We start from the raw sequence: 24806 nt of genomic DNA on the forward strand, positions 1-24806 counted from the left end.
TTTCACTCGTGAAAATTAGAAGTTTCAGTATATCATTGCTTACCAATGAAGCAATGAAGGCCTTCATTTGCGCTGTATGTGCAAGATTGCTGAGAGTGCAGGAATTTGCAAAATGCTACAAAACATTGTTTTCCAACTTCCTTTTTAGATACTGTAATATGCTGCACGCTTGATTTCCTCTCTGTGCCTTTACATGTGTTTTCAATCTGTGACAATGGTAGTGAGCAGGTGCACTGGAATACAATGACAAGCCATCTATAGATATTGGTAGAGGTATTTATATTGAGCTCAATCCCAGGATATCTTTAATTTCCTTTGTTAGTGTATATTGTAAGCATAAATATTATACATCATCACATTCATGTATAATACAAAAGGAAGTACACTTTTATAATATTTGAATAGCAATATATTAGTTGTGGCTTCACATCACTTCATAAATTTGAGAATTTTTTATTTTCATTTCTAAATTTAAAAGAGATACAATGTTCTCAAATCTAACACTGGGGAAAAACAATTAGAAACAAAGTAGATATTCTAAAATCTATTTTAGAACCTTGCTAATATCCAAAATCAAGGGACAATTTATATTTATATATTAAATCAAGCAATAATGTCATATATAGAATTTTAAAGTATACACTGAATTTTTTTTTTAACATCATTTGATTAAATAATGTGCATGCTTGAAAATGTGGCAGACAAGACACATTTGAGTTGAATGTCCCAACTTAGTGCCCTGGATGACACATCATGTGTATATGTGTGTGTGTGTGTGTGTGTGTGTGTGTGTGTGTGTGTGTGTGTGTGTTCTCTTCAGTCAGAGTCACTGCTGCTGCTGCTGCTGGACGAATGCTGTGGCAAAAGAAAACCATTTCAGCTCAAATTACAACAGCACAACACTGGTACTGACAGTCTCTCCGAATGATTGAAAAAATAAAACAGGTTCCCCACTATGAACTGTGGAACCCTGTTGTAGCCAGCTGAGCCAATTAATAAATACCATAATATGATTTTCTGTTAATGTACCATTTAAAATATTATAAGCACATCTGGGAGTTCTATTAATGCATAAGCCAACACACACGATTGCAGTACCATTTAGCTGGCATTGTCATTCTGAGTTCAAGGCAGTGTGGCCACTAGGACAGACATTTCCAAGCATCCCATTCACCCCTGCACTACTGACCCCTATTCCAGAACATTCCACATCTAAATTTGATTCTCTTAAGGTTACCTTCAGGTGAATAGTAATGAAATTCCTACAGATGGTAGGAATTTCAGCTTATTATCTAAATCAAACACCTATAATGACAGACTCTTATTACTGAATTTAATGTGGATAATGTCATAAGAATTCTGCGCAATTAATAATCGATCCAGTCCGATATTGTAGGACCACAATCACTGAACACAGCAGCTCTATTATCACCAACTCAAAGTCCATCTCAACTACTGTCCCACCTTCTCTTACCTTGCCATGCTTCATGTGTTTGTGAGCTTTGTGAGCTTTGTGGGCCTTCTTCTTTGCTTTCTTCATTTTCTTATGCATTTTGTGGTCAGCAACAGCTATTCCTGCTCCACCAATTGCACCCGGTATTCCTGGCATGGGATAGCAGCCACCTGGCTGTGGATAGGGGCCTGGATACACTGTCCCGGGATGAGAAGCATAAGGTCCAGCAGGACCCATAGGATACGGGTTCTGCCCTCCAGCCACGTATGGCATAGTTGTTGGAGGTATGGCAGGATTCACGCCAGGTGGATAGACAGGATTCTGATTATAAGGGTAGCCTGCGTTTGGTAAAACCGGCTGAGTAGGAGGAGGAATTGTAGGATTTAAGGGAACTGTTGGAGGGCCTGTAAATAAACCACAAATTCCAAAGGCATAGGTACTGAAATAGGTTAATGAAGCAAATTTACAATATATTGAAGACATAAACGAACTATATGAATGAACTTCTGGAAACACACCTTGATTTGGCCACATGTTCTGTCTCTGAACTTCAGGTAGCTGAATAAATAAAGCTGATTAATCTTCAAGCAAGAGAAACAAACATACGAACAGACAATTAATATATAAAACAGCAGATGAAAGAAAGAAAGAAAAAACTCCTGACAAGACATTTAATGAAGCACACCAAAAATTGCTTTGTGGAACTGATATAAAGTTAGCATAGTATTGGACGTTTGATATTCACTAGACATTTAGACACTTTAAGTAGCAACACTTTAAAAATGAACCGCAAAGGCTTATCTCGTATATTACATGCTCAAAGTTCAAGGAGAAATTGTTTGTGATCAGCACTATTATTTCAAATTATTTTCTATTATTTCCAACTTTCCCGTCACAATCATTAGCCTAGTCGTATAAACTAAGAAAAATAAGATACGATGCTCTTAAAATTAGAGTATAACAGGCTAAAGGGAACATTATGAAAAGCAAACTGCATTTCCGACCCAGATTAAATCACAAACATATCTCGACGTTGTTGCTGATTGAGGCTAACCAACGGCCTTCTTTGTGATGGCTATTTGAACGTTTCAATAATATAGGACGAACTCGTAGCACGCTAATATACGGAATATCAAAAGAAACTATCCATCTTAGGATATGCATGCAATCCAAGAGGTGCCTTCAAAAGCAAAATTACCCAAAATTTAATTACAACATCCATTACAAAACAGAACACTTAGAAGTCATACCCGTACACGCACTTCAGCAGGAAAAGGGGAAAAGTTGACAAGGTTTCTGCCCTTCTTCCGGGTGGGAATGTTGTAGTTGTATTTATTTTCCTCTAGGTGGCATGGATTTTTCATGCTTACTTTCCAGAGCAACAGCAATGTCAGTACATTCCGGTTGCATTTTAATTATAGGCATTTTGTCGGACAACATACCACCATCACAGCAGTACCGCAGGTGGTGAACCAGCATATTTCTCTGTGAAAAGTGATTTAGCTAGAGCTAATGGACTGTTGGCATTTTTCACTGTAAACTTGAGTGAGATATGGTCTTATCAGCCCTAACATTAAAACAACCTATCTGTTTGTGTGTAGGTAGCCCTAACATTAAAACAACCTATCTGTTTTTGTGTAGGTACCCATCTCTGGGTTGTGTGTGCATAATTATTGGGCAATTATTAATTTGCACAAATATGCAACTATATGAAAAATGGAAATTCTCATCTCACTTGTTTATTTTCATCTGTTAAAGTTAGAATAGTAAACAACTCAATTTACAAATAAACATTTGAAATTTCAATAAAAAAAAAAATCACAGTGACCAATATATTCTTTTCAATAACAGTCATAAGCCTTCCAATATATTCTTTTCAATAACAGTCATAAGCCTTCCATTCACGAAGTCTGTCGGTTTCTTAATCTGTTGACGATCAACTTTTTGTACAACAGCAACCACAGCCTCCCAGACACTGTTCAGAGAGCTGTACTGTTTTCCTTCACCATAAATATCCCATTTAAGAAGGGCCCACAAGTTCTCAATAGGGTTTAGGCCAGGTGAGGAAGCAGGCCATGTCATTATTCTTTCACCTTTAAGGCCTTTACTGGCTAGCCACGCAATGGAATACTTCAGTGCATGCAATGAAACATTGTCCTGCATAAAAATCATGGACTTCTTGAAAGAGGCAGACTTTTTCCTGTACCACTGCTTGAAGAAAGTGCCTTCTAAAAACTGGCAGTATATATTTCTTGGCCCAGTCTTGACATTTCACTTTATGCGTCTTATTCAGTGGTGGTTGGGTTTTAGCCTTCCTTAGCTTGGCCATGTCTCTGACTACTGAACGCCTTGTACTTCTGGGCACTACAGGTAGGCTGCAGTTCTGGAATATGTTGACACTAGAGGCGAATGGGCTCCTGGTCACTTCACGTTTGATTCTTCTCAAATCTTTGGTAGTTAATTTGCAACCTTTTTTTCCTCAACACATTTCTTGTAACCCTGTTGACTATTTGCAACAAAAACGTTTGATGGTTCTGTGATCACGCCCCAATATTTAGCCAATTTTAAGAGTGCTACATCCTTTTGAAAGACTTTTTACAATTTTTTACTTTTTAGTGTCAGTTAAATGTTTGTTTGTTTTTTTAAATTATGTACACCTTGATATAGGGTGTTGATCTTCTTAGGCCACATCCTCCCTCATTATATAAATACACATCACTAGATATGCTTAAATCCAATAAGCATCCAAGTTTATACAGCTTGGATTTGGAAAATTATGATATGATAATCCCTTTCCTAATAATTGTGCCCACAGTGTACGTGCCTTCTAAAGGACCTTTCAAACTGATAATACACATCACAGCATTCCAATCACTCACACGCCTCAAGGAAGCCAGCAGTTGTTTTGAGGTAAATGTAAAAAGCTAAAAGAATTAAATATACTTTTCTGACATTGGAGGCTAAAATTTGCATCTCCTGTATTAAATATTTCTTCCCAATGTGTTTTGTTTAAGAATATTTCAATGTACATAAAAATTAAGATAATGAAATATAGGTTCATTATCTAAGAAAATACACACTTCAGATGAATATTTAACAAGGTCTTCACAGTACTGCATTTTAAAGAAACTAACTTCTACTGTACTACACAGTTTTATTTCAATGCAAATTATTTTACACAAATACATTTTTTATAATTGTCAGTAAAAAAACAACAACTCAAGAACAGTGACCGACATGTTGATGGATTATTTTTACATATGCTTTCATGGAATAACAAGCAAATGCTTGTTGGCATTGCAAACTGTAAGTAATGAGACTGAAATGTAACATTTGTTGTTTTGGCTGTATACTCCATATTTTAGGAGAAACAATGCAACATTGACTACAAGATGAAAGTACAGAATGTCAGCTTGCATTATAGGTCATTTACTCTTCAAATGTATACAAATTGTGAACCGTTTGTGGACTGCTCACTCACCACAACTTCAGGGTACTGTATGTAATTAGCCAATTAACATAGTCTTCAGTAATATTGTCATGTTTACTATTTGGCTATAAAGCCTTTGCAATCAACACAGACATCAGCAGACATTGGGTGTCCATCATGATGCTCTGACTAATGTAGTTGTTTTCAGTTTTTTGCTTCTTTTAGGAACTTTTTACTTTCTGTCTTGGCTTCAGTAAGTAACCATAAAAATAATCAAAAATGTTTTTCTCTCTACATATTACATCATCTCACCAGTCTGGTAAAGGTTAAAGGTTAATCATCTTTGCAAAAGACCATAATGGCTTGCTCTCTGTAACTTTTTTTCCTTGAATTCCCCAACTTCCAATTACACTTCATAGTCACACCTCCTGGAGATCATTCTGCTCAATAAAATATATATACAATGAAAGGTACACAATCATTACCAACGTTATTAGAAAAACATTGTAGGTGTATAGTTACACTATACCCTCTCTGATGACATGCACAATTTAGCCATCCTCCAACTACTAGTGGTGAGTTTATGACCATAGGGCTACTGCTGGTTGTGCCATTTTGAATAGAAGACCCCCCTCAACCCATCTGACACAGACATGTAATACACTCATACCACAACACCCATTGCTACTGCATTACCACGTTAATGTTATTTCTGTGTAGAAAATGGCATGCTACCCAGTCATCCTCCAGTTGCCCTGTGGAGAGAGACTGACCAGTAATGAATGGCAGTGGGTGTCAACAAACTGTCCACGACAACAGGCGAGCTGCTACTAGACGGCGTTTAGTTACTGTGTAGATTCCAAACAGAATTAGTACTTGGTTCTCACTGAATAATCGGAGTACCTCTGCCAAATATAAGCCTTAAGAAATGACTAACAAAGATACACGCAAGGTTTAAAGCAAGTTAAAAGCAAATGCAGCGTTATTCATTATGTGCCATTAGTTTGCCATCTTGTTGTTATCCAAAGGTGGATGGATTCCCATTCTGATCCGTGATTTCTCTCAAGGTCACCCCCCCCCCCCCCCCCCGCTCTTAGGAAGTTTCTTTGACACAATCTCTTTGACGTGCTCATTATGGGCATGAACCCATATTCTCTGTATGCATGATTCTTGTAAAACTACTTTGTGCCAGCTCATTGTAAAAAGTGCTTTACGAATTAAATTTTGAATTGAACTGCAGTCATCAATCTATTAGTTAAACCCATCTAATAGATTTCATAAATCACTGAATGTAGGTGCAAAGTAGTTGTGTATAAGTGGGTAGCACATGTATGATTATACTGCAAACACTGAAATATCCACCTTCTATCTACAAAGGTGTTTTACGACTAAAACTAGGCATCAAATGTAGCTTTTCCTAGAACTAGCTCAGCAGGTAAAGAAGCTAATCTATCTGCAGTGCACTGTGCCGTCAGTCTTGCATCTGGATCGTGGTCCCAGCAATCTTCAAGCAGTTCCTGCACAGAGAATCCCTGTAAATGTAGTATACGGAATAACATTTCAACCATACTGGAATTTACAAAAAATTACATAGCTCACATATAAAAAGGAGAAGGGGATATAGATTCTTATTGCTTAATTACCTCAATTTTTATTGGTTAATTAATTATAGTCTGTGATTGCCGTTTACACTATATATCATGTTCATGACTTTTTCAGGGCAGTCATCTCTTACTGTTTGGCAAGTGCACATTTATTATTTACATAAATCTGACATGGATGAGCTGACCAGAAGGAAACATTGTTTTACAGTAAGCAAATTAAAAAGAACAGAAAAAAAAATCCTACATTTAACTACAGATACAAAACAAATGCAGAATCATTTGCAGCTGTAGAAAAAAGGTATTAATCTTAAATGTAATACTGCCACCTTCACTGTGTGGTATGTACCTGGCAGTGAGTGTCCCAGTATAGTGGTATAGTTGGCCGAACCCTTTGCTCCGACACCAAACTTAGAAGATCTTCAAGGGAGGGACTGGGTCCTAGTTCAGCTTCATATGGCAGCACGTGTACTGGGACAATAGAATCTGGGAATGAGAAATGAGATGCACAAATGAATCAGACTGTACCTTAAAAACCTGCAAATACTGTTTGCAATATACAGCATGTGTAGCATATTGTATTTATCTTTGTAAAATGTTTTTTAAAAAGTCACTTTTTACAAAAATAAAACAGCTATTACTGTACAATAAAAATAATGTAAACAAAATCAAAAAGAAAAATATTTTCCAGTGGCCAATTTTAACATAAAAAGGTAGCTTACTTCTAGACCCCCAAAAAAGTAGTCAGTTTTATTGAGGTTTGGTAGGAAAATGTTATTCGTCACCCAGGTGTTGATTCATTTTTCTGTCCTCTGGTGGATTTGAGATTATTTATATATATAATATATATATCTGGCTTAACTAATTCATTAAAAAAAATCCTGTAGTGTTTATGTATGACATGAATTGGATATATAGTACATAAAACATCAGATAGCCTTTCATATAGATTTCCATCATGCTCCTTTTTGCAAAAAATTACTCCTGTACGTCACTGAGGATAAAATAAGATAACTGCTAGGATGTTCCTCTAGAGTCAGCAAATGGTTATTAGTTTGAGTAAATCTATACATATTTGTATACCTGTGCGGAGGTCTGAGCAACACACAAGCAGCTCCCAAAGCAGCAAGCCCAAAGAGTAGACATCCCCCTGTAGCAAACACCGACCACTGCTCAGATTCACACAGCCCTCCAGGATTTCTGGTGACATGTAATGGAGAGTCCCCATCTGAATCCCACCCTGCTTATTGGTCACAAGAAAAGTGTTATAAAACATCATCTCAGCCAAAATATAAATAAGAATTCAAAAGTTCTATAAATGCTCTCTTCATACACCATAACCATTAGGCTGAGCTATCGGGCAAGTTGAGCTAAGGACAGCATTGCCATCACTGGGCTTGGTTACAGCATCACAGATTAAGAACTTTTATTGCCTTTGTTCTGTTGTAGAAATATAACCATGGGCATCATTATCATGGTAACCAAGTCCAAGTGAACTAGACCTGCATCGGTTAGGCTACATGTGGGTTGGGTGCGTAAAGGTATTACATTTATGCCAAAATTGGGGTGACCCCTCTTTCTTTAGGAAGATTATTCTGATCAGAACAAGCATTCAAAATAAATATCCAGAACTTCAACTCCAAAGCTTGACTTACTGTTGGAGTAGGAAAAACCTCTGTTCTGTCAGAATGGCCCTGTAGTGCTCGATGGGTTCTGGAGCACTGGAGCACCATGGAGCAACCAAAGTCACACAGAGCACAAGAACCATCTGCCTTCACCAGAACATTACTACTACTCAAATCACAGTGAGCTATCACTGGTTTATACACACCTAAAACATGAAAACAATGAATTATGTTCAAACAACGCAATAAGGAAGCATCAAATAACAGTATATAGTTTTATGCATTGTATACAATTTAGAAGGGAATAGAGAAAAAGTAATATACATTGGTTTGGAGGTGCCCACCATTTTTGTTAAAGTCAGAGTGGAGATAGGCCAGTCCTTGTGCTAGAGTCTGTACCAGTTTTAATGTAGATGCCCAGTTACACACATTTGTGGAGAGGAATTTATTCAGAGACCCCTAAAAACAAGAAAAATTTGTATGTCAGCATTTCTGGGCTAAAACATAGTGAGTGAACCAAAAAAAAAAAAAAGTATTTTATTTTTTTTTACTCTTTGAAGACACAAAATTACAAATGGAAGATATGTGGGTGAGAAATACTCCTGAGTACACGCCCCCACTAATGTGTGAATTATGCACAATCTAAAGATAACAGAGGTATGTGGTTAAATTTGTTACTGCTGAAACAGTTAAATATGTCTCACTCATATGACAGCTAATCTGTTGGGTAGCCTAGCTAATGTTAGCTACCATCCACACATTCAAATACAAATTTGCCAAACGATATTGATACGTATGTGGTCACTATGGAAACACAAGAGAGTGTTCACTTATATTAATTCAAATACACTGCCAGAGATGCAAGTGAATTCACTACTTTGGAAGCTATTGGTGTCTAACCCCATAGTTGCATTACTGGCTTGAAATAGTAAGCATCTACAGAGCACTAGCTCTATTTCTTCTTTTAAGTATACTGGATTGGTGTGAAGTAGGGTGGATGCTATTTTTAGCATGACTGAACAATCACTACAAAGTACACCATTTCAAACTTGGCTCTAGACTCAACTCTACTACTTTGGATAAATGTTGCACCAGCCAAAAGAAAACAAGGGGAAAAGGGCTCACCTCTTGGTACAATGATCTGAACATGCCCGCATAAATCCTAGATATTGATTCGGGTCAACAGATATCTCCTATCACAGGCACAACCATCCCATAGCAGCAGTAACTGATGTTATGATGTTATTTTCTTTCAATGACAACAGACCAAAAATTCAGATTATACAACTAGCATCTGCTGATTTCCACCATTTCACTGCGAGTTATACTGTGTATGACTATGTATGTGACGAATAAACCAAACTAGAACTTGATTTCTTACCTGCTTCAGACCATTTGGATACAAAGATTCATATCAAAGAGTGAATATGATTGTTTACACCAATCCAGGCTGAGAATTTTGCTGATCACTAAAGAGATGCTTTCTGAAGCAATCAGACCCCTCAACACAAGTAAATTCATCCCTCTGTTGGACATGTTTAAGTCTTTCAAATGATCAAATAACCCAACCTTTGTGTTTTGTAAATCTAATTTCAAATCTCCCCTTTATCTCCAAGATCCTAGGAAACCTTGTAACCCAACAGCTAAATCCATTTATGCACAGTAATCAAATACAAGATCTATTGAAAACAAGTTCAAACTTGATCATAGTACTGTGATGTACCTTGAGAGACCATAATGGTAAAACTGGTAAGTGATTTTTCACAGGCCTTGACCAGGGCTGAATCTCCCTGCTTGAGCTTGATTTCATTATGGTTTTATAATATTGTAATTATAATAAGTATTCTGATAATATTCTGTACATGGTCATAGAGTTTGATCATATTGGCCCCTTTCAATCGAAACCATATTTCATAATGATTATGAAATACTATTTCCCTGTAAAACCCAAAACAGTCTTACCCCAGATTACCTTGGCAACCTTATTGGTTGGACCATTATGGTCCACTATGACAGCTGTGATCACAAGTTGCAGGCTTTTTAGGATTATCTAGAATCATGACTTCAGCAGGAACCCTGTCCTGTTCCTCCAAAAAAAGTCTGAATGAATGGACCAGTCTGAATGGACCAGACTAAAAACCTACTTGTTTAGTCTGTCTTGTGATCAAAAAAACCCACCTGCATATCACAAACACTAGTCCTTTAATCCATCAATTTACTAAGACGTTGTATCTCTCCATTACCTATAATTATTTTTTTCATGAATTCTGCTATCTAGTGATGCCCAAAGAAACAAGTTAGTCTGATTCATGATCTTCTAAAGTACTAATATTTTTGAACACCACACGAACGATGAATGTAGTAACATTTATTTCACAGGATAATTGGTTTGATCAAGGTCACCATTCAGTGCTCTCCCTTTCAAGAGTGTGCATTCTCATCAACCAAAAGGACTTGTAAACTAGCATATTTAAAATCAACATTGATTTGAATTGCTCAGGTATTTGCACGGCCTGTTTTGAACACTAGTTAATTCCTTTACACCATGCTGATTTTAAAGGACCGTTATGATATATGGAAGAAATTTTAGTATTACAGGGGCTTACACACACACACACACACACACACACACACACACACACACACACTTTACTTGCCTGTTTGATTTTTTTTTTTTTTAATTACAAATGTATTTGGTAAAAAAAAAAAAACAAGGAATTACTAGCAGGATCAGGCACACACACACACACACACACACACACTAGTTTAATAAGTAGCTTATAGTAGCCATACTTGAACAAAGTTTTAAACCTCAGGGCTAAAATACATGTTGAGTAAGACATCCAACTCCCTAAGCAAATACTGTTGTTCACCCTAAAACCCATCCCTGCACTGAATTTATTGACAATATGTCTAGGTCTCAAGTCAAGAAATATCACTGAAATATCTTGGTAGATAATTATAACTCACTTGGGTTGCCAGTTCCAAAACCAGCACAAACTCCTTCCCCATTCTCCCTGCTCCAAGAAACTGTGCAATTCCAGAATGAGTCATAGAATGCAGAAGGTACACATCCTTCTCCTTAATAAACGCTTGCCTCAGTGTTGCAGGAAACACCTTTAGGGCAACTAATGATCCCTGGAAGAATCCCTGCCACACACATGCAAAATGCCCATACGCCACTACCTGCAACAGAAATGGATCAAAAGACAAAAAGGATATTCTAATATAAAGCAGGCATATACAAGACAAGAAAGTGCATGCATATATGAATACATACATACATAAACACTCAACACACAATATTTATATACATACACACATATATATATATATATATATATATATATATATATATATATATATATATATATATATATATATATATATATAATATAAAAAGAAAGCGGGAGCGAGAAAGTAAGACACACGCAATAAAGTAGCGTGCATGTTAGAATCATACTAATTACAGATCTATAGTTTAACAACTCAGTTTTTTGTTTTTTTTAAAATACCTTTTGCAATTCGATGTTTGCCAGGTCAATATCAGCTTCCTTCTGGATGTCACATGTGTGGGGTGGTCGTACAGATTCTTTATGTGGAATATTCAGACATGAGTAATACAGCAGGGCATAAGTTCTACTGTTTCTTTTGAGTGAAAATTAAAACAAAAAAGTGACCAGCAAGATCCTTTTTCATGCAAGCTCATAAACCAATCAGTATACTTATGCATAGTACTACAATATATTGGCATTTTCATGGTTTGTGAACTTCACATTGTGTGAGGATGGGACACCTGGCAGAGAAATGGGAGGTCTATGTAAATTAGATAATGCAAGGCAATGTGTTTCTAGCTACATGGAAACCCAAGACTTGAATAGACATTTGAGGGTCGTGCCCATTTTCTGCCCAATATCTGAAATCAGTGCAGTCTCACATGATGGCATTGCCTCTTGAGCAAGCAAAAAAACAAAACCACACAACATGTAAAATGTGAGAATTATGGGGTTTATGGGATGTGCTCAACAAACAGGCTTTAACAGTAAATGGACATGACTGCTCATTGTTATAAAACCATCATCCATTGTAACAACAACCTATTTAATTGAAGGCTTGTATGTGAGGGGTCATTGTTATTTATCATTTTATTACATTACACACTTTATTTTGACTATAAATTTAATGGTGAACAGTACATCTCCAATTGTTTGCTGTTACCTAATAAGTTAACTAAATTGGGGTCTCATATTTGCTTATTTCATGGTTACATGAGCATATCTGTCACGTCCTCCACTAACCAATTTGGTCGCTGCCCTAACAATGCCTAATAGCATTAAGCTATTGATATCAGCATACTTGGTTACAAGATAGTAAGATAAAAGATGAGTAATTTAATTGGCTGAGAAGTTACTAATCAAATCACCACACCCTCAAATATACATTTCTCCCAACATTATTGCTCAACACCTGAACGCACCTGCATAACAATAGTGACAGTCTCTTGGCACAAGATGTTAGGCTGTGTATTGTAAAAATAGGCCATATATGTAGTATTACAGTCATCTCAGTTGTACATTGCAGACAATATTACTACACAGTTGACAATAAAGAAAATAGACTTTCTGCTTAAAGACATCCCCTGTTTAAAATGAACAAACAAGCATTGGCAACATGCTCAAAAACCATTTCCCTGAAAAATATTCCATGACTTCATTTCCTCTACCTTCTATGGGTCAGCAGTGTAGCATAAGGAACTTAATTTTGGGCATGCAGAACCAGTAAAAAAGCCACAGAAGACACACATCTAGCAACAAACAGCAAAAGGGCAATAACAGCCATGAAAGCTCAGCTGAATATCATTCTTGAGCTAATGGGTGGAACTCGTAGAGCCCTATGATATGTCTAACGTTGTACCAGGTGCAACAAGTTAAGAGGAAAAACACGGCGTCATCAAGGTCAGCAGATGTCTATTAGGTAGCTGGCTAATTGGCTAGTCTTGCTAGCACAAGCACCAATACACTGATGTGTTTGAGTGAATAAGTGTGCTTCCAATTTCTGTGGGACTGTCTCACAGACTTGTTAGATTTTCAATTGGCACTTTAAGACATCTTTTTGAGAATTTTCTATGAAACTAAACTTCCATTTCCAGTAAAATGACATTTTTCTTATGCAAGTGGAATAACGTCTCACTACACACCTTTGCTAGATTTTACTGCATGGATAAAAGGACTCAATTCTGTACCTCCTGGGAATCAGTTAATAAATGCAACAGAAAACAATACTACTGTAGTATTACTAGTGCAAATTTGGATACCAAGGGGTATGAAACAAAGCAAAGATCATTTGACAGTAACGGGTGAACTGGTGTAAATTTTTGATAACTAATATGAACTTCTGCTCAGAAAAATCAATCACAAAACAAAGTCGAATACAAGTTCATGTGACATAAGTCAGGGCCAATATTTTTTTTTCTGGACATTGATGGCAGCAATTCATCGTGGCAATTCATCGCAGACATTCATTTTGATTAGATCTATATTTCATTTGGTCCAACAGCATGCACATTTGCATTTACAAGTTGCAACTTGTTCTGTTTTCTTAATTAAATTGAAATGGGGAAAACAATGGCAAACTTACTGCAGTCTTTGAGGAATTTCCATTTCACTGAGGTTATGAGAGATAGCACAGTAATCAGAGCTCCAGCAAAAGTAATAAAGCAGATGGCACTCAGCAGATCTGTAAATAATGAGAACATTTTCTTAAGACAGGCAGGTAGCAAATATTCCCTTATTTACACTGAGCTTGTTGATATTGATAGTGAAGCAAGACCCATTCATTTGAACTTCTGCTCAGAAAAATCAATCACAAAACTGAAAGTCAAATACAAGTTCATGTGACAAGTCAGGGCAAATATTTTTGCCAAATGAATGGATTTTTTTCAGCTTTTTTAAAAACACTGGAGGGACCTCAATGTACTAGTAGGGCTCCATTTTAATTCTGGAAAATGCAATGTTTTACATCAATCACTTAAATGCTGAAGTGAAATAGGAGAATGAGGCGGTCTTCTATAAAGTCAGCCCTGCTAAGCACAACAGCGAAACACAAATCTTGGCACCAAGAGCGGTTAAAATAAATATATTAAAATAAATGAAAAGGAATATTAAAAAAAGGGAGACGTGTGTGTGTGTGTGTGTGTGTGTGTCTCTCTCTCTGTGTGTGCGCGAGAGAGATGCAACATGAAACATGCACACCTCATGTCCTTTATAAACTAGTTACGGGGAGAGGTAGATCTACCCATGACTCTTACATTAGCCTCCAATGAAATAGGTTGTTGAGTTTCGCAACTCTTTAGTTAAAAAAACAAACAAAAAAAACAAACACACACACACACAAAAAAAAAAACCACCACCTATTTACTATCATAGCCATTTGTTGAGCACATTTTTCATGGCCTGCAATTACTGCACACTTCCACTGTGTGCACACTGCCACCTAACACCACCAACAAAATAAACATGATTCTCAATCCCAAACAAATTTTCACAAGACCTTTATGAAATTAGTGACACCACAACTTACCTTACCTCATTTACACACAAACCCTTTTCTTTGCAATAAGCAGTCTGATCAGCTTTGGTGAAATGTTCACAAATTGTAATTTTTAAATACAAATAGGAGCAGCTCTCTCAATATCACAAAAATATTTGTAAAACTGATATTAAAAAAAAGATTTAATCTATGTTGCAAACTGTATGTTGCAAAAAGGGAGTCATGGAAACAATCTAAATGTAGATTATTAATAAAGAAATGGATCAAGATTTCAGCCATTTTGCTGATTTCAAAGATACTCTTGCCTGCTTAGAGAATCAAAATTCTGGTACTGAGGAATGTCTGACTAGTACACTGAAAATCCTAAGTGAAGAGAGTAAGCCATATTATTAAGATTGTGCACAGAGTTGCCAAGCAGCAAGAAAAGAGAAAAATGTTTTAAAAAATCAAGAGAAAATTAAACAACAGCATGTCTACATCACAACAATATTTTCCAAAGAATATTTTAAGGTGGGGGTGGGTCCTCTGCCATTATTTACCTGAAGCATGTGAAGGTTGACTTTGCTTGGCTTGGTCATTCCACGTGATGTTTAAGTTGCAATAGTCTGAGCTGCACAAGCATCTTACATAGTTTTGAGTAGGTTTTGAGGCATGGCATGATGATTCTGGACAGGATGTTCCCACTGCACTACAGCCTAAACACTCAAGAGGGAAGGAAAACACCAAGAGTTAGAGAAAAATATAGTATTAGATTTACTTTTACTTCAAATAGCTTCCAATATGGTTTCATCAAGTAAGCTTCTACATTAGTGTCGGAAACTATTATGGGAACCTTCCCAAAGAGAAAACCTAAGACCCCAATTGACAAGGCAGCACAGCATGGAGAAGTTCAACACAAACACTGAGCAATCAGAACTGTGGAAAGAGGGCTGAGGATTCCAAGAGCTGAGGATCCTTTTACTCAAGATACCACCCTTGCCTTTTGCCAAGACACTGAACAAAGACTAAACACCAGGAAACCTGTGAGCTACTCCTAAGTTGGAAGGAGGACAGGTGTGTAACTGCCCGATTACCCTGGTGCCACCCTGCATCACCCCCTGGTGGCTGAAAGCAGGCTGGCGGATGGATCAGCACTAAGCCCAGACCTTCCAAATTGATCACAGAGCGTATGAAAATTTCACTAATAGTCTTGTTGTTCAGTTTTTACTATGATTAAACTCATGTCTGGATGGAGACTATGTAAGATTTTAGCATAACATTTTAACAACAGGAAAAGTGCTTGATTTGATTAATCAGCATTGCAAACATAAGCTTCCACCTTTGTGTCCATCTGTGATTGTAAGCTGCTGAATGCCTTCCTTTAATTGACTCTGTACTGCAACTCATACACACCCAGTTACACTTGGGTGTGTTATACTGAAATATGTCAATTTGAAACAAGTGAATGCAGAGCTGAAACTGATTCAGTTGCCTTCAAGTCTCAAGGCTTGTATCGATGTGGTCTGAGTCTCAGCTCGTTTCTAGAAAGGTTGGATGATTAAGGGCGATTATCTTCAATTACAAGCCAGAAAGGCTGATGGCATCAAGAACCTCGATTTTAGTTATGTAGGGTGGAACAGAGTCATGATGTACTTCGGTTGGGGTAACGTGACCAACATGAAAATTCCTGGGAACTCATTAACTGTATTTCATCCACTAAAGTTTTTTTTTTTAGTTTTAGACACACCCGCTCCAGAATGTTCAGATGTTGGCAGGTGCTTAATGCAGTCAGAGCTGTAACCCTGATGCCATACTGCAGTGTGATGTAGGTAACAGCAAGCTTTCTTTGAAGTTGTAAAAGGTTGAGTTTTCCCAGTGATGGATTACTAATGTATGTAAACTAAAACTGCTTTTATAGATAGGAGCTAGCTAACAGGTACCATGCTTAGCTGATTCTAGGCTAACCTGTGGACTCAATTTGGAAATCAACAGAAGTGTAAACATTTTAGGGTAACTTAAGTCAGAGGTGGTGAAAACAATAACTAAACAACCTTATGGATCCAGTTACGTTTCCCAATACACACATGTGGATCTTAAATATTTGGTGAACGTGGGAAAACAAACAAACAAACAAACAAACAAAAACAAACAAACAAACAAACAAAAAAAACCCGCGTTATATTACCCAAGAGATCCGGCCTGGCCTGCCCGTGCTCGAGCTGGAAGAAGCCCATGCAGCAGTTAGTCCGCGCGCAGTGCTGGACACCTCCACTCACATTCCCGGCGCTCCGGGCCGTCTCAGTATTCCGTGGGCTAGCCAGGAACGCACATTTCCTCTCCGGAGCCACCGGTGGAGCAGGAATGCACGTTGACAACCAATCTATGGACGCTAGAGAAAATACAGGCGTATCTTGGGCTCCATTCTGGGATATTGCATTTGATAACTGAAGTCTATATTTCAGCACTTCCGAGCAATATTACTACTTCTGCCACCGTCATTATGACTGAAATAGCCTAACAATATTCGGTTGCTTAAGTTTCGTTTCCTAACCTTCAAAGTTTCGTGCGTAATAGAGGAAAAGCTACAATGAAACTGCTAACTGTTCAGACGTTTTAGATTTACGCTCTTACTGATATAAGCGAGACAAAAGTACTTACAATACTATATACATACAAATCCACAGTCTTAACTTTAGAACAACGTACAGTATAGCGCCCAAGGCTGCTTCAACGTAAACGCAATAATGAACCATTTATTGAGCTCCGTTTTGTTAAGGTGTACTAGCTTTCAACTCACCGACAAACACGATCAGTGACAGTTGCATTCTTGTGTCACATGCGGAGGAACTAATGATGAACACTGCTGCTTATCATGTACAAGCAAAATATTTCCTAAATAATTTCCTTAATAATTTCCTTTCACGCTGAGAGAATCCGTGTTGATCTGTGATCTGCGCGACTTCTGAAACTCTTGACATCAGTTGGAATGCACTCCGCAGAAAAAGAGCGCTCAGATGACCTTGGAGTTTTCTCTCACTCCCACATTACGATAAACCCTGTTCCTCACTGTGAGTTAAAGAGGTGAAGGAATTATTGAACTTTATCTATGCACGAATAACACAATGGAAATTTGATTTGCTTGTCAACATGTAAAGCATTTTATGGAGAAAAACCGCAAATAAACGCGCGCGCACATACAATTAACTAGAAAACAAATTAAACACAAATTAAACACAAATTAAACACAGGCAGCAGGCAATTTAGGTAAACTATATCAGGACCCTTCCCTAAAATGCTGGCGGTAGAGTTGCAAAGTGGAAAGGTAACAATAATAAGGTGACTAACTAGCTTGTATCTCACAGTCCTACCAACATTTTTTTGGTTATATACTAATTATATACTTTTGGTTATATACTAATCCTTTTAACAAGACAGTTTTATGTTTGCAGGTATCTCTAGCAATGTCGGAACTATGTAAGGAGCTTGCTGGTATGTTTTCTGAAACTGGAGATGATGAAACCTTTCTTGGATTTTCTGATAGTGAACTTAAAGAATGTATTTTTAAGGTTAGTAGGCTGTGTTTGGGAAAACTCATAGTATGCATACTCTGCTCTTACTCTCTTATCTAGAGCAGGGGTTTTCAACCGGTGGGGGGCGACAATACCTGTTAAGGAGGGCCCCAGATAATGAACTTTTTACCCTGAACCCTTGCATGAAAATGTTAAAACAGCAGTGAAATTGTTCTTGGTTAATCTTAGGCAATTCACTAGAATTGCTAGACTCTCTTCTTCTAGTGCATGAACATTGATTACCCATTTACCTACATCCTATTCACATTCACGCTTAAAAATAGACCAGTGGCAAACCACATGTCAACAGGGCAGGGAGTAGGTTCTATCTAGATGGAAAAAGGGTTTTAAAAGCTTGAGAACCCCTGATGTAGATCACACTTTTAGTCCTTTGTCAGGTTAGTAAAATTTGCAGGTTTATGAACTTGGAGGGTCTTTAGATTTTAAGTATGTTCCCAGTTATTTGGTTAAGACGTTTCTGATTGCTTTAGACATGTGTCCCGTTTACTCACAGTTAATAGCCCCCTTCAGAACAAAGCATGGTCATGGTGATCTAAAAAAGAGGGTGGAAAAGCAAAGGCATGCTCTCGTGCATTTACGATGAGACCTACAACTGCTTCTGCAGGATTCGGAGTCGGACAGCGATGGAAAAAGCACTGAGCATGTCTCCCAAAAGGCACCAGCTCGTCAAGGGTTTACCTTAAGAATAGCACTGCGAACCCGCTCGTTAAACGATGTCCCAGAAGAGGATGATGACTGTCAAAAAGAGAAGAGAAAAATGCTGATGAAAAAAGCCATTAGTCCTGAAAATATAAAATTGGAAATGGATGAGGCACAAAATATCCTTTCATCTCCTTATCAGCTGGAGTCTGATGATGGTGGTGATTCTGATTCATTTCTTGAAAAGAGAGCCATGAATATCCAGGCAAACAAAGCAATGGTATGTGTTGCACTGTAAAACCTTCCAGTCTGTTGCCATTATACATGTAGCCAATATTTCTATTCTGATCATAACAGAAGAACAAGAACCCTCATACCCAGAAATCGGAGCTTATTTTTGACCTTGTAATGCCCATCCACATGTAAACATTTAACTTGAGCACCTTCTGAAGTTATGGGTTGACTGAGAAATAATTTTAAATTTAAATGACGATCACAACTTGTGAAAACAACATTAATTACCATTTGTGAATGTTTGAAGTGTAATACTTGTTTTTAAATCTGTCTTGATTAGTTGGCACAGCTGATGTCAGATCTACAGAAAATGACAGGGCCCTTGTTGAACACTGAACACGCTCGTAAAAAGGAGCGTCGATCTGATGTAAGTTGGGAAATGGTACTTAAGATGTTGCATCAATTTAATGTTTGTAATAAATGTGTTTAGTGCATGTGTCGCTGCATCAAATTAGTAAAAGGTGTGTATATTAAACATGCACTGTTTTTCATGAGACAATGATTATAGCAGCTACAAGTATTAAGCTTGATTCTTCAATTCTGGGCATGTTCCTTTATGAAGGTGTACTATTAATTAGGTGTGTTTTTCTGTTAGCACGGTGTGCGCGTTTCTACACCGCGCCGTAATCCAGAACGTGCGTCTCGGAGAATGACCCGCTCGATGGCAGCTGATTTCCCTGCCACTCAAATCAGTTCTGAGCTGGAAGTGAGCTTGGAAGATGAACTAATGAAGGTGTGTACACTCTTTTTATTAGCTTGATCTTTGTTCTGAAAGTATTGGCAGGGAATGAATTTGCCAAGATTTAATGGAGCAATCAGTCATTTTTACCACTATAAAATGAATCTGCTCCATAGAGAGTCTACCCCACATGGAGGTGGCCACGTTTGTACACTAAACCCATTTTAATCTTTGTTGCATCTGGGCCAAAAGGTGTCGGTGTAATGGCTTTCATAATGTGACTAATCACCAGAAAATGGCTTATTGCTCCTTTTAAATCTTGGCAAATTCTAGACTTTAATAGTCTAATTTGGCACATTTACAATCAAAAGATTTGGCCCACAGGTCTTGTATGGGTATGATGTTTTTCTGAGCAGCTGTGGTTTAAAACAGTAGGAGATTTGTGGTGAAATGAAGTGATTTAGCTATTGTCTGTGCGCAGATGAGCTTGGTAGTAAGGTGAACATAATGAATGTGAGGGGATAAATGAGATGCGAGGGCTTTCTGTGTGAAAAGTAGACCTAACTGATACGAGCTCTGAGCTGTACTGGAAATTGGACTACTAGGTGCAGTATTGCTCATGTTCTGCAGCCTGCTAAACATATGTAGTGCATTTTGTCTTTTCATTAAATGGCGTTTTGTATTTTCCTGTCTGCCAGATCCATTCAAAACCACAGAGGCGTGAACCTGTACGACCACGTCAAGCCAAGCCTCACATCATGCGTCGAGTGGAAGAAGTCACGGAGGATGAGCTTGAGCTGGTGGCTACGAACATGACTGAGAAGATTTATAATCGCGTCACTGTGAGTCGTGGCTCGGGGCACCTTGTGGATGAACCTGACTATAGTTGTACATTTTGGAGTTGCAGCAGTAAGATGGATGTATGTACTGTTTCTAATTTAGACTGTTCTGAATTCCTTGCAAACAGTCTCTCACTGCCCAGTATTACTATGAAAGTGCCAAGTCACTGTCTCAGTGATGGTGTGGTTCAGAGCAAGTATGGTGCTGAACTGACTTGCATTTTAGTGTTTATTTTTTTAAAACTTGTCTAGAGGTTTTTCAGGAAAACGGGGGGGGAAAATGTTGTCCATTCACAGGGCACCACCTGCCATCAGTGCAGACAAAAGACTGTTGATACGAAGACTTCCTGCCGAAGTGAAAACTGCCGTGGGGTACAGGGTCAGTTCTGTGGTCCATGTCTCCGTAACAGATATGGGGAGGACGTAAGGACTGCCCTCCTTGATCCGGTCAGTAAAGATCGTAACGGTATTTCAAAAAACACTGTTGCATTAAGATGGGACAGTTATCTCGTTTAGAATGGCTCATCTATGTGAACAACAAACCTGAAGGCATCACTTCACTAGAAATCATGCAAATGCAAACTCTTCTTAAGCCTTCCCCCTTGAAAATTGGGCTTCTGACTCATATTTTCAGAGTCTTCTGCAATTTTCCTTTTCTTTTGTTGTTGATTGCTGGCAAAAGTGTGTGTGTGTGTGTGTGTGTGTACAGAGCTGGCAGTGCCCACCTTGTCGAGGTATCTGTAACTGTAGCTATTGCCGCCAGCGTCATGGCTGCTGTGCAACTGGCATTCTCTTTCCCCTCGTGCAGCATCGTGGCTTCTCCGACGTTCACTCCTACCTCTGCAGGTCAGCTTCTAACCTCATACTGCATCATTTTCAAGTTACCAGTACTTGAAGTTTGCTCTGAATTATGATTTTATAAGTGTTTTCCAGTACAAAGTGCTTGATGCTGCATGAAACTTGATTAGTAAAAGTGCATCTGGTTTTGTGAAATTCAGAAAAAAATTGGTGAATTTTTTTTTTTTTTTTTTTCCCAAAAATTATGTACTCCAAGTGCATGAGAACCAGATCCATTGTTGGGATAACCCTAACAGTTTCACTGCTGAGTTTTCACTTCTTTTAACTAGGTGATTGAAGTAGTCTGAGGTATCTCAGATATGTGCTAATTCCTAAATGTTTGTTCCTCGTTTTTACAGTCTCCGTGGTAAACTTGAAAAATAATGACCCCAGTATGTCAAAGCCAGACCTGTGGTGACATGTTTGACAATTTTAAGTGTAATTGTGTGTTGGTCATGTACCAGCTCCCTTTGTATTATTTTATGGGATTTAAATTTGTCTAAATAAAGTACTTTTTTATAATGTACCAGCAACATATTCAGTGATTAAGTGGTGTTCCCTTGTTAAAAGTAATGCATGGTCAATAGAGGCAGATTGGTTGACTTCACTTGGACAGTCAAGACTTGAATTTAATTTCCAGTGAGTTGTACTTCAGCCATCTCCCCCTGCCCTTTATCACTTTGGAACAGGTTGGTTTATTTGATTTTGTATGATGGCCATAGGACCCAAATGCTCATGGGAAAAACTGTACCCAGTGGCATGTAGACTGAAGAAAACCGGTAGTTGGTCAGAGCTTTGTGTTGCACTCGACTGGTATGTCAGAATGCAGGCTGTAATGGCAAGCAGCCCACAGTCTTCATACGAGTAACGTAAACTCTCAGTGGACTAGAAATGGACTCGGACAGCAGACGGTGTGCAGTCTTTTCTCTTGTTGGTTCATGATTCCTTACAAAATGGGGGCATCCTTCTTTAAGTGCTACATACCATCTAAAAGGTCTATGGTCTACTAACTGTCTGCTTCTCCAGTCATTTCTTTAGGACATGCTAGAGAAACCTATGGCTCTGTTATAAAGAGCTAAAACTTCATTCCAACAAATGGTATATTCATGTGTATTAGACCCATTTTATGCAATGTATACCTGTTTTGAGGCATCTGTGCACTGTAAACTGAAAATTGAATTGTTTTGTATGCTTTCATTATGGCAATATCTCTTGTCTGAATTCACCCACTCTTCACTGCAAATTCTCGCCCATCACTCTGCTCATCTGCTGCAGACTAACCTTAATTTTAATCTTTTGTACTTTGCAGTTTTGTTTTAGTTTTTCACAATTTGACAATTTGATCACAAGCTTATTGCAATGATCCTACTTCTGATTTGAATGTGGTTGTTTGTTTAAAAATTTTTTTTTTTTATCCCACTTGGCTAAATGTGTCTGATGATTGTACTATGATGAGTTCCACACCCAAGTCTTGGCTGGTGGAGGTGATGTTAATGGTTTCTTTGCTACTGCTACAGTTGGCTTACTCTTTAAACTTTTAAATTCTGCTTAATGATTGTCTTTTTTTTTTTTCTTTTTTTTTTTTAACAAATTAAATCCATATCAAACTGTCTTGACTATTCCCTTGAAGTGGCAATAATGCTGATCTCCTATTTAATGGTTAAAATGTAGAAATAAAAATACACACTTTACTATAGATGATCCAGTTTAATCTACTAGTAAGTATACACTAGCAAAATCAACCTACATTGACATTATCTGGCACGCTGTTTAACATGTTTCCATGGCTATGCACCCATTAGGCTTTTGCATTGTGTATGTACATTCAGTTATGGTTACTGGAACTAATGTTTAAAAACCAAGAGCAAAATGGTCAACTAAAGCTGTCTAAAACAGTATTCTCCTCTACCTCCATCCATGCTGAAAAAAGAACAAAAAAAGAACTTCTATAAAAAATTTGTTCCCTTTCCAAACACAGCCACATAATTGTTTTAATTTCACACTTTCAGTAGTAGAAACCGATTTTAAACTGTTGTAAAAGGCTGACGGCATGTATCAAACAACTGAGTTGATTTAATAACAGTAAGTGACAGGTACCAGTCTACTGCAGTGTGTCAGGTTTCTAAAGGACTAGTGAAACTATCACACAAGACTTGAGCACAGATGGCCACAGTTAACATGAAACAATTTTAAAAATCTCTATTATGCTACATATGTGCAATGGATGCACATACATTTAGTGGGTGTCTATGGGTGCGTTTTTGTGGGTATGTCTGTGTGTGCATTTCACTGTAAAGAAAAAGGAGCAAAGGACCTTGTGGCCTCAGCTGCATGTGAAAATTTGTCTCCTTTTCCACTGTTAATAGTTGGACATTAAAACAGTAGGTTAAAGACACTAATCAAAACAATTAATCAGAGTAGAGATGAGGTTATGACCCAGCATATCACCCAAGCCTCATGAGAAACAATTAGACTTTTAAAAATGGAAGTGTTATTCCATGCTGATATGTATATACTGGGATTTTTTTTTTCTTCTTGTGACTGAGAATGTGATGCATATATAGCTTTATATCTTTATGAATATTTTTATATACCTGTGTATATATAATCTTTTTTTCAATTTCATACAATTCATGAGCTCATCCCCTTGCCTCATGACTGAAGAGTAAATAAACACGAGCAACCCAAACAGCTAGATGTGTATGGAGGCAAGAGAAGCGACACCCACGAAAGGCTTGGCGACAGGCGCACGGGTTTAGCAGGACACCTCCATGGTCCGGGGCTGCTCCTGATTGTCCAGGGCCCTGGAGCTGGAAGTGTCCAGGGTGGCGTTGAGGTTGCGGTTGCGGTCCATGGAGGCGATGCTGGAGGAAGACGTGGTGCGGGAGCGAGCCAGGCGGGTCATCCCAGCTGCTGGCACTGAGAGGTGGGAAAAGAGAGAGAGAGCATGCGAGAGGGGATGTACAGCGCTGACTCCAGCCTTAGACGTCATCTGCGCTGCGACGTCTGTCTACGCCTTAATGAGTGTGTGTGTATACTGCTATAAACATGGGTTTATAAATAAACTCCTATAAAGGTTCTCTCTCCTGAACAAAAGCAAGACCACAGAACCATGCAGACAAACATGAACAGAAAGCAAAAGTGTACAACTGAGAAAGGGCCACTGGCATGTTGCAAACTAACAGTATGCAACAACAAAAAAAGAAAGTTGAATAAAAAGGCAATACATAAGCCCCCTCGTGCCACAAATCAACAATAAAATACACACTGAGCAGCAAAACATGCCAAATT

The 24806-nt window shown here is 38.0% G+C and overlaps 4 protein-coding genes across 9 annotated transcripts in view; 1 reads left to right on the forward strand and 3 right to left on the reverse strand.

Moving 5' to 3' along the window:
* Window positions 1–262: 262 nt before the first annotated feature.
* Window positions 263–2771, reverse strand: prr13 (proline rich 13). The gene is made up of 4 exons (XM_027012488.3): window positions 2704–2771; window positions 1972–2034; window positions 1475–1857; window positions 263–855 (listed from the first exon to the last, which is right to left on the reverse strand). Exons 2-4 carry the CDS (start codon window positions 1985–1987, stop codon window positions 817–819), a joined length of 438 nt encoding a protein of 145 aa, XP_026868289.2. The 5' UTR covers window positions 1988–2034; window positions 2704–2771; the 3' UTR covers window positions 263–816.
* Window positions 2772–4603: 1832 nt separating this feature from the next.
* LOC113578939 (anti-Muellerian hormone type-2 receptor) lies at window positions 4604–17685 on the reverse strand. 4 transcript variants are annotated; one of them, XM_027012496.3, is made up of 11 exons: window positions 17435–17685; window positions 16823–17026; window positions 15198–15353; window positions 13747–13845; window positions 11625–11701; window positions 11080–11295; window positions 8454–8568; window positions 8140–8315; window positions 7568–7724; window positions 6834–6970; window positions 4604–6415 (listed from the first exon to the last, which is right to left on the reverse strand). In XM_027012496.3, the coding sequence occupies exons 1-11, from the start codon at window positions 17460–17462 to the stop codon at window positions 6278–6280; spliced, it is 1503 nt and encodes a 500-aa protein (XP_026868297.2). In that variant the 5' UTR covers window positions 17463–17685; the 3' UTR covers window positions 4604–6277. The 4 variants fall into 4 exon arrangements, with proteins under 4 accessions (XP_026868297.2, XP_026868298.2, XP_035376390.1 ...); XM_027012497.3 differs by having other exon boundaries at window positions 4604–6400; window positions 7568–7727; XM_035520497.2 differs by having other exon boundaries at window positions 7568–7727.
* Window positions 17686–18098: 413 nt separating this feature from the next.
* LOC113578944 (cell division cycle-associated protein 7-like) lies at window positions 18099–23460 on the forward strand. The gene is made up of 7 exons (XM_081705544.1): window positions 18099–18203; window positions 18832–19146; window positions 19441–19527; window positions 19756–19893; window positions 20538–20681; window positions 20976–21125; window positions 21388–23460. The coding sequence occupies exons 1-7, from the start codon at window positions 18099–18101 to the stop codon at window positions 21571–21573; spliced, it is 1125 nt and encodes a 374-aa protein (XP_081561670.1). The 3' UTR covers window positions 21574–23460.
* The window catches only part of ndrg3a (ndrg family member 3a), a 30205-nt gene continuing 28601 nt past the window's right edge, over window positions 23203–24806 (reverse strand). For all 3 annotated transcript variants that reach the window (XM_027012463.3, XM_027012460.3, XM_027012462.3), the window contains one exon: window positions 23203–24434. In XM_027012463.3, the coding sequence (XP_026868264.1) occupies window positions 24271–24434 (164 nt within the window). In that variant the 3' untranslated portion in view covers window positions 23203–24270. The remainder of the gene's footprint in view (window positions 24435–24806) is intronic.

Source organism: Electrophorus electricus, chromosome 22 (genome assembly GCF_041902795.1).
Source record: "Electrophorus electricus isolate QZ-2024a chromosome 22, ASM4190279v1, whole genome shotgun sequence".
NCBI classification, from domain to species: Eukaryota; Metazoa; Chordata; class Actinopteri; order Gymnotiformes; family Gymnotidae; genus Electrophorus; species Electrophorus electricus.

Bases quoted from the DNA above. Each gene is read 5' to 3' on its own strand.
- prr13 (XM_027012488.3), bottom strand. The intron at 856-1,474 runs GTAAGAGAAGGT...CTTTTGCCACAG, and splicing joins AACACATGAAGCATGGCAAG to CATTCGTCCAGCAGCAGCAG.
- LOC113578939 (XM_035520497.2), bottom strand. From the start codon at position 17,462: ATGCAACTGTCACTGATCGTGTTTGTCG. The intron at 11,702-13,746 runs GTAAGTTTGCCA...TTCCACATAAAG, and splicing joins GAAATTCCTCAAAGACTGCA to AATCTGTACGACCACCCCAC. The intron at 6,971-7,567 runs GTATACAAATAT...TCTCATTCCCAG, and splicing joins TTGCTCAGACCTCCGCACAG to ATTCTATTGTCCCAGTACAC.
- LOC113578944 (XM_081705544.1), top strand. From the start codon at position 18,099: ATGTCGGAACTATGTAAGGAGCTTGCTGGTATGTTTTCTGAAACTGGA. The intron at 19,147-19,440 runs GTATGTGTTGCA...TGTCTTGATTAG, and splicing joins TCCAGGCAAACAAAGCAATG to TTGGCACAGCTGATGTCAGA. The intron at 19,894-20,537 runs GTGTGTACACTC...CCTGTCTGCCAG, and splicing joins TGGAAGATGAACTAATGAAG to ATCCATTCAAAACCACAGAG.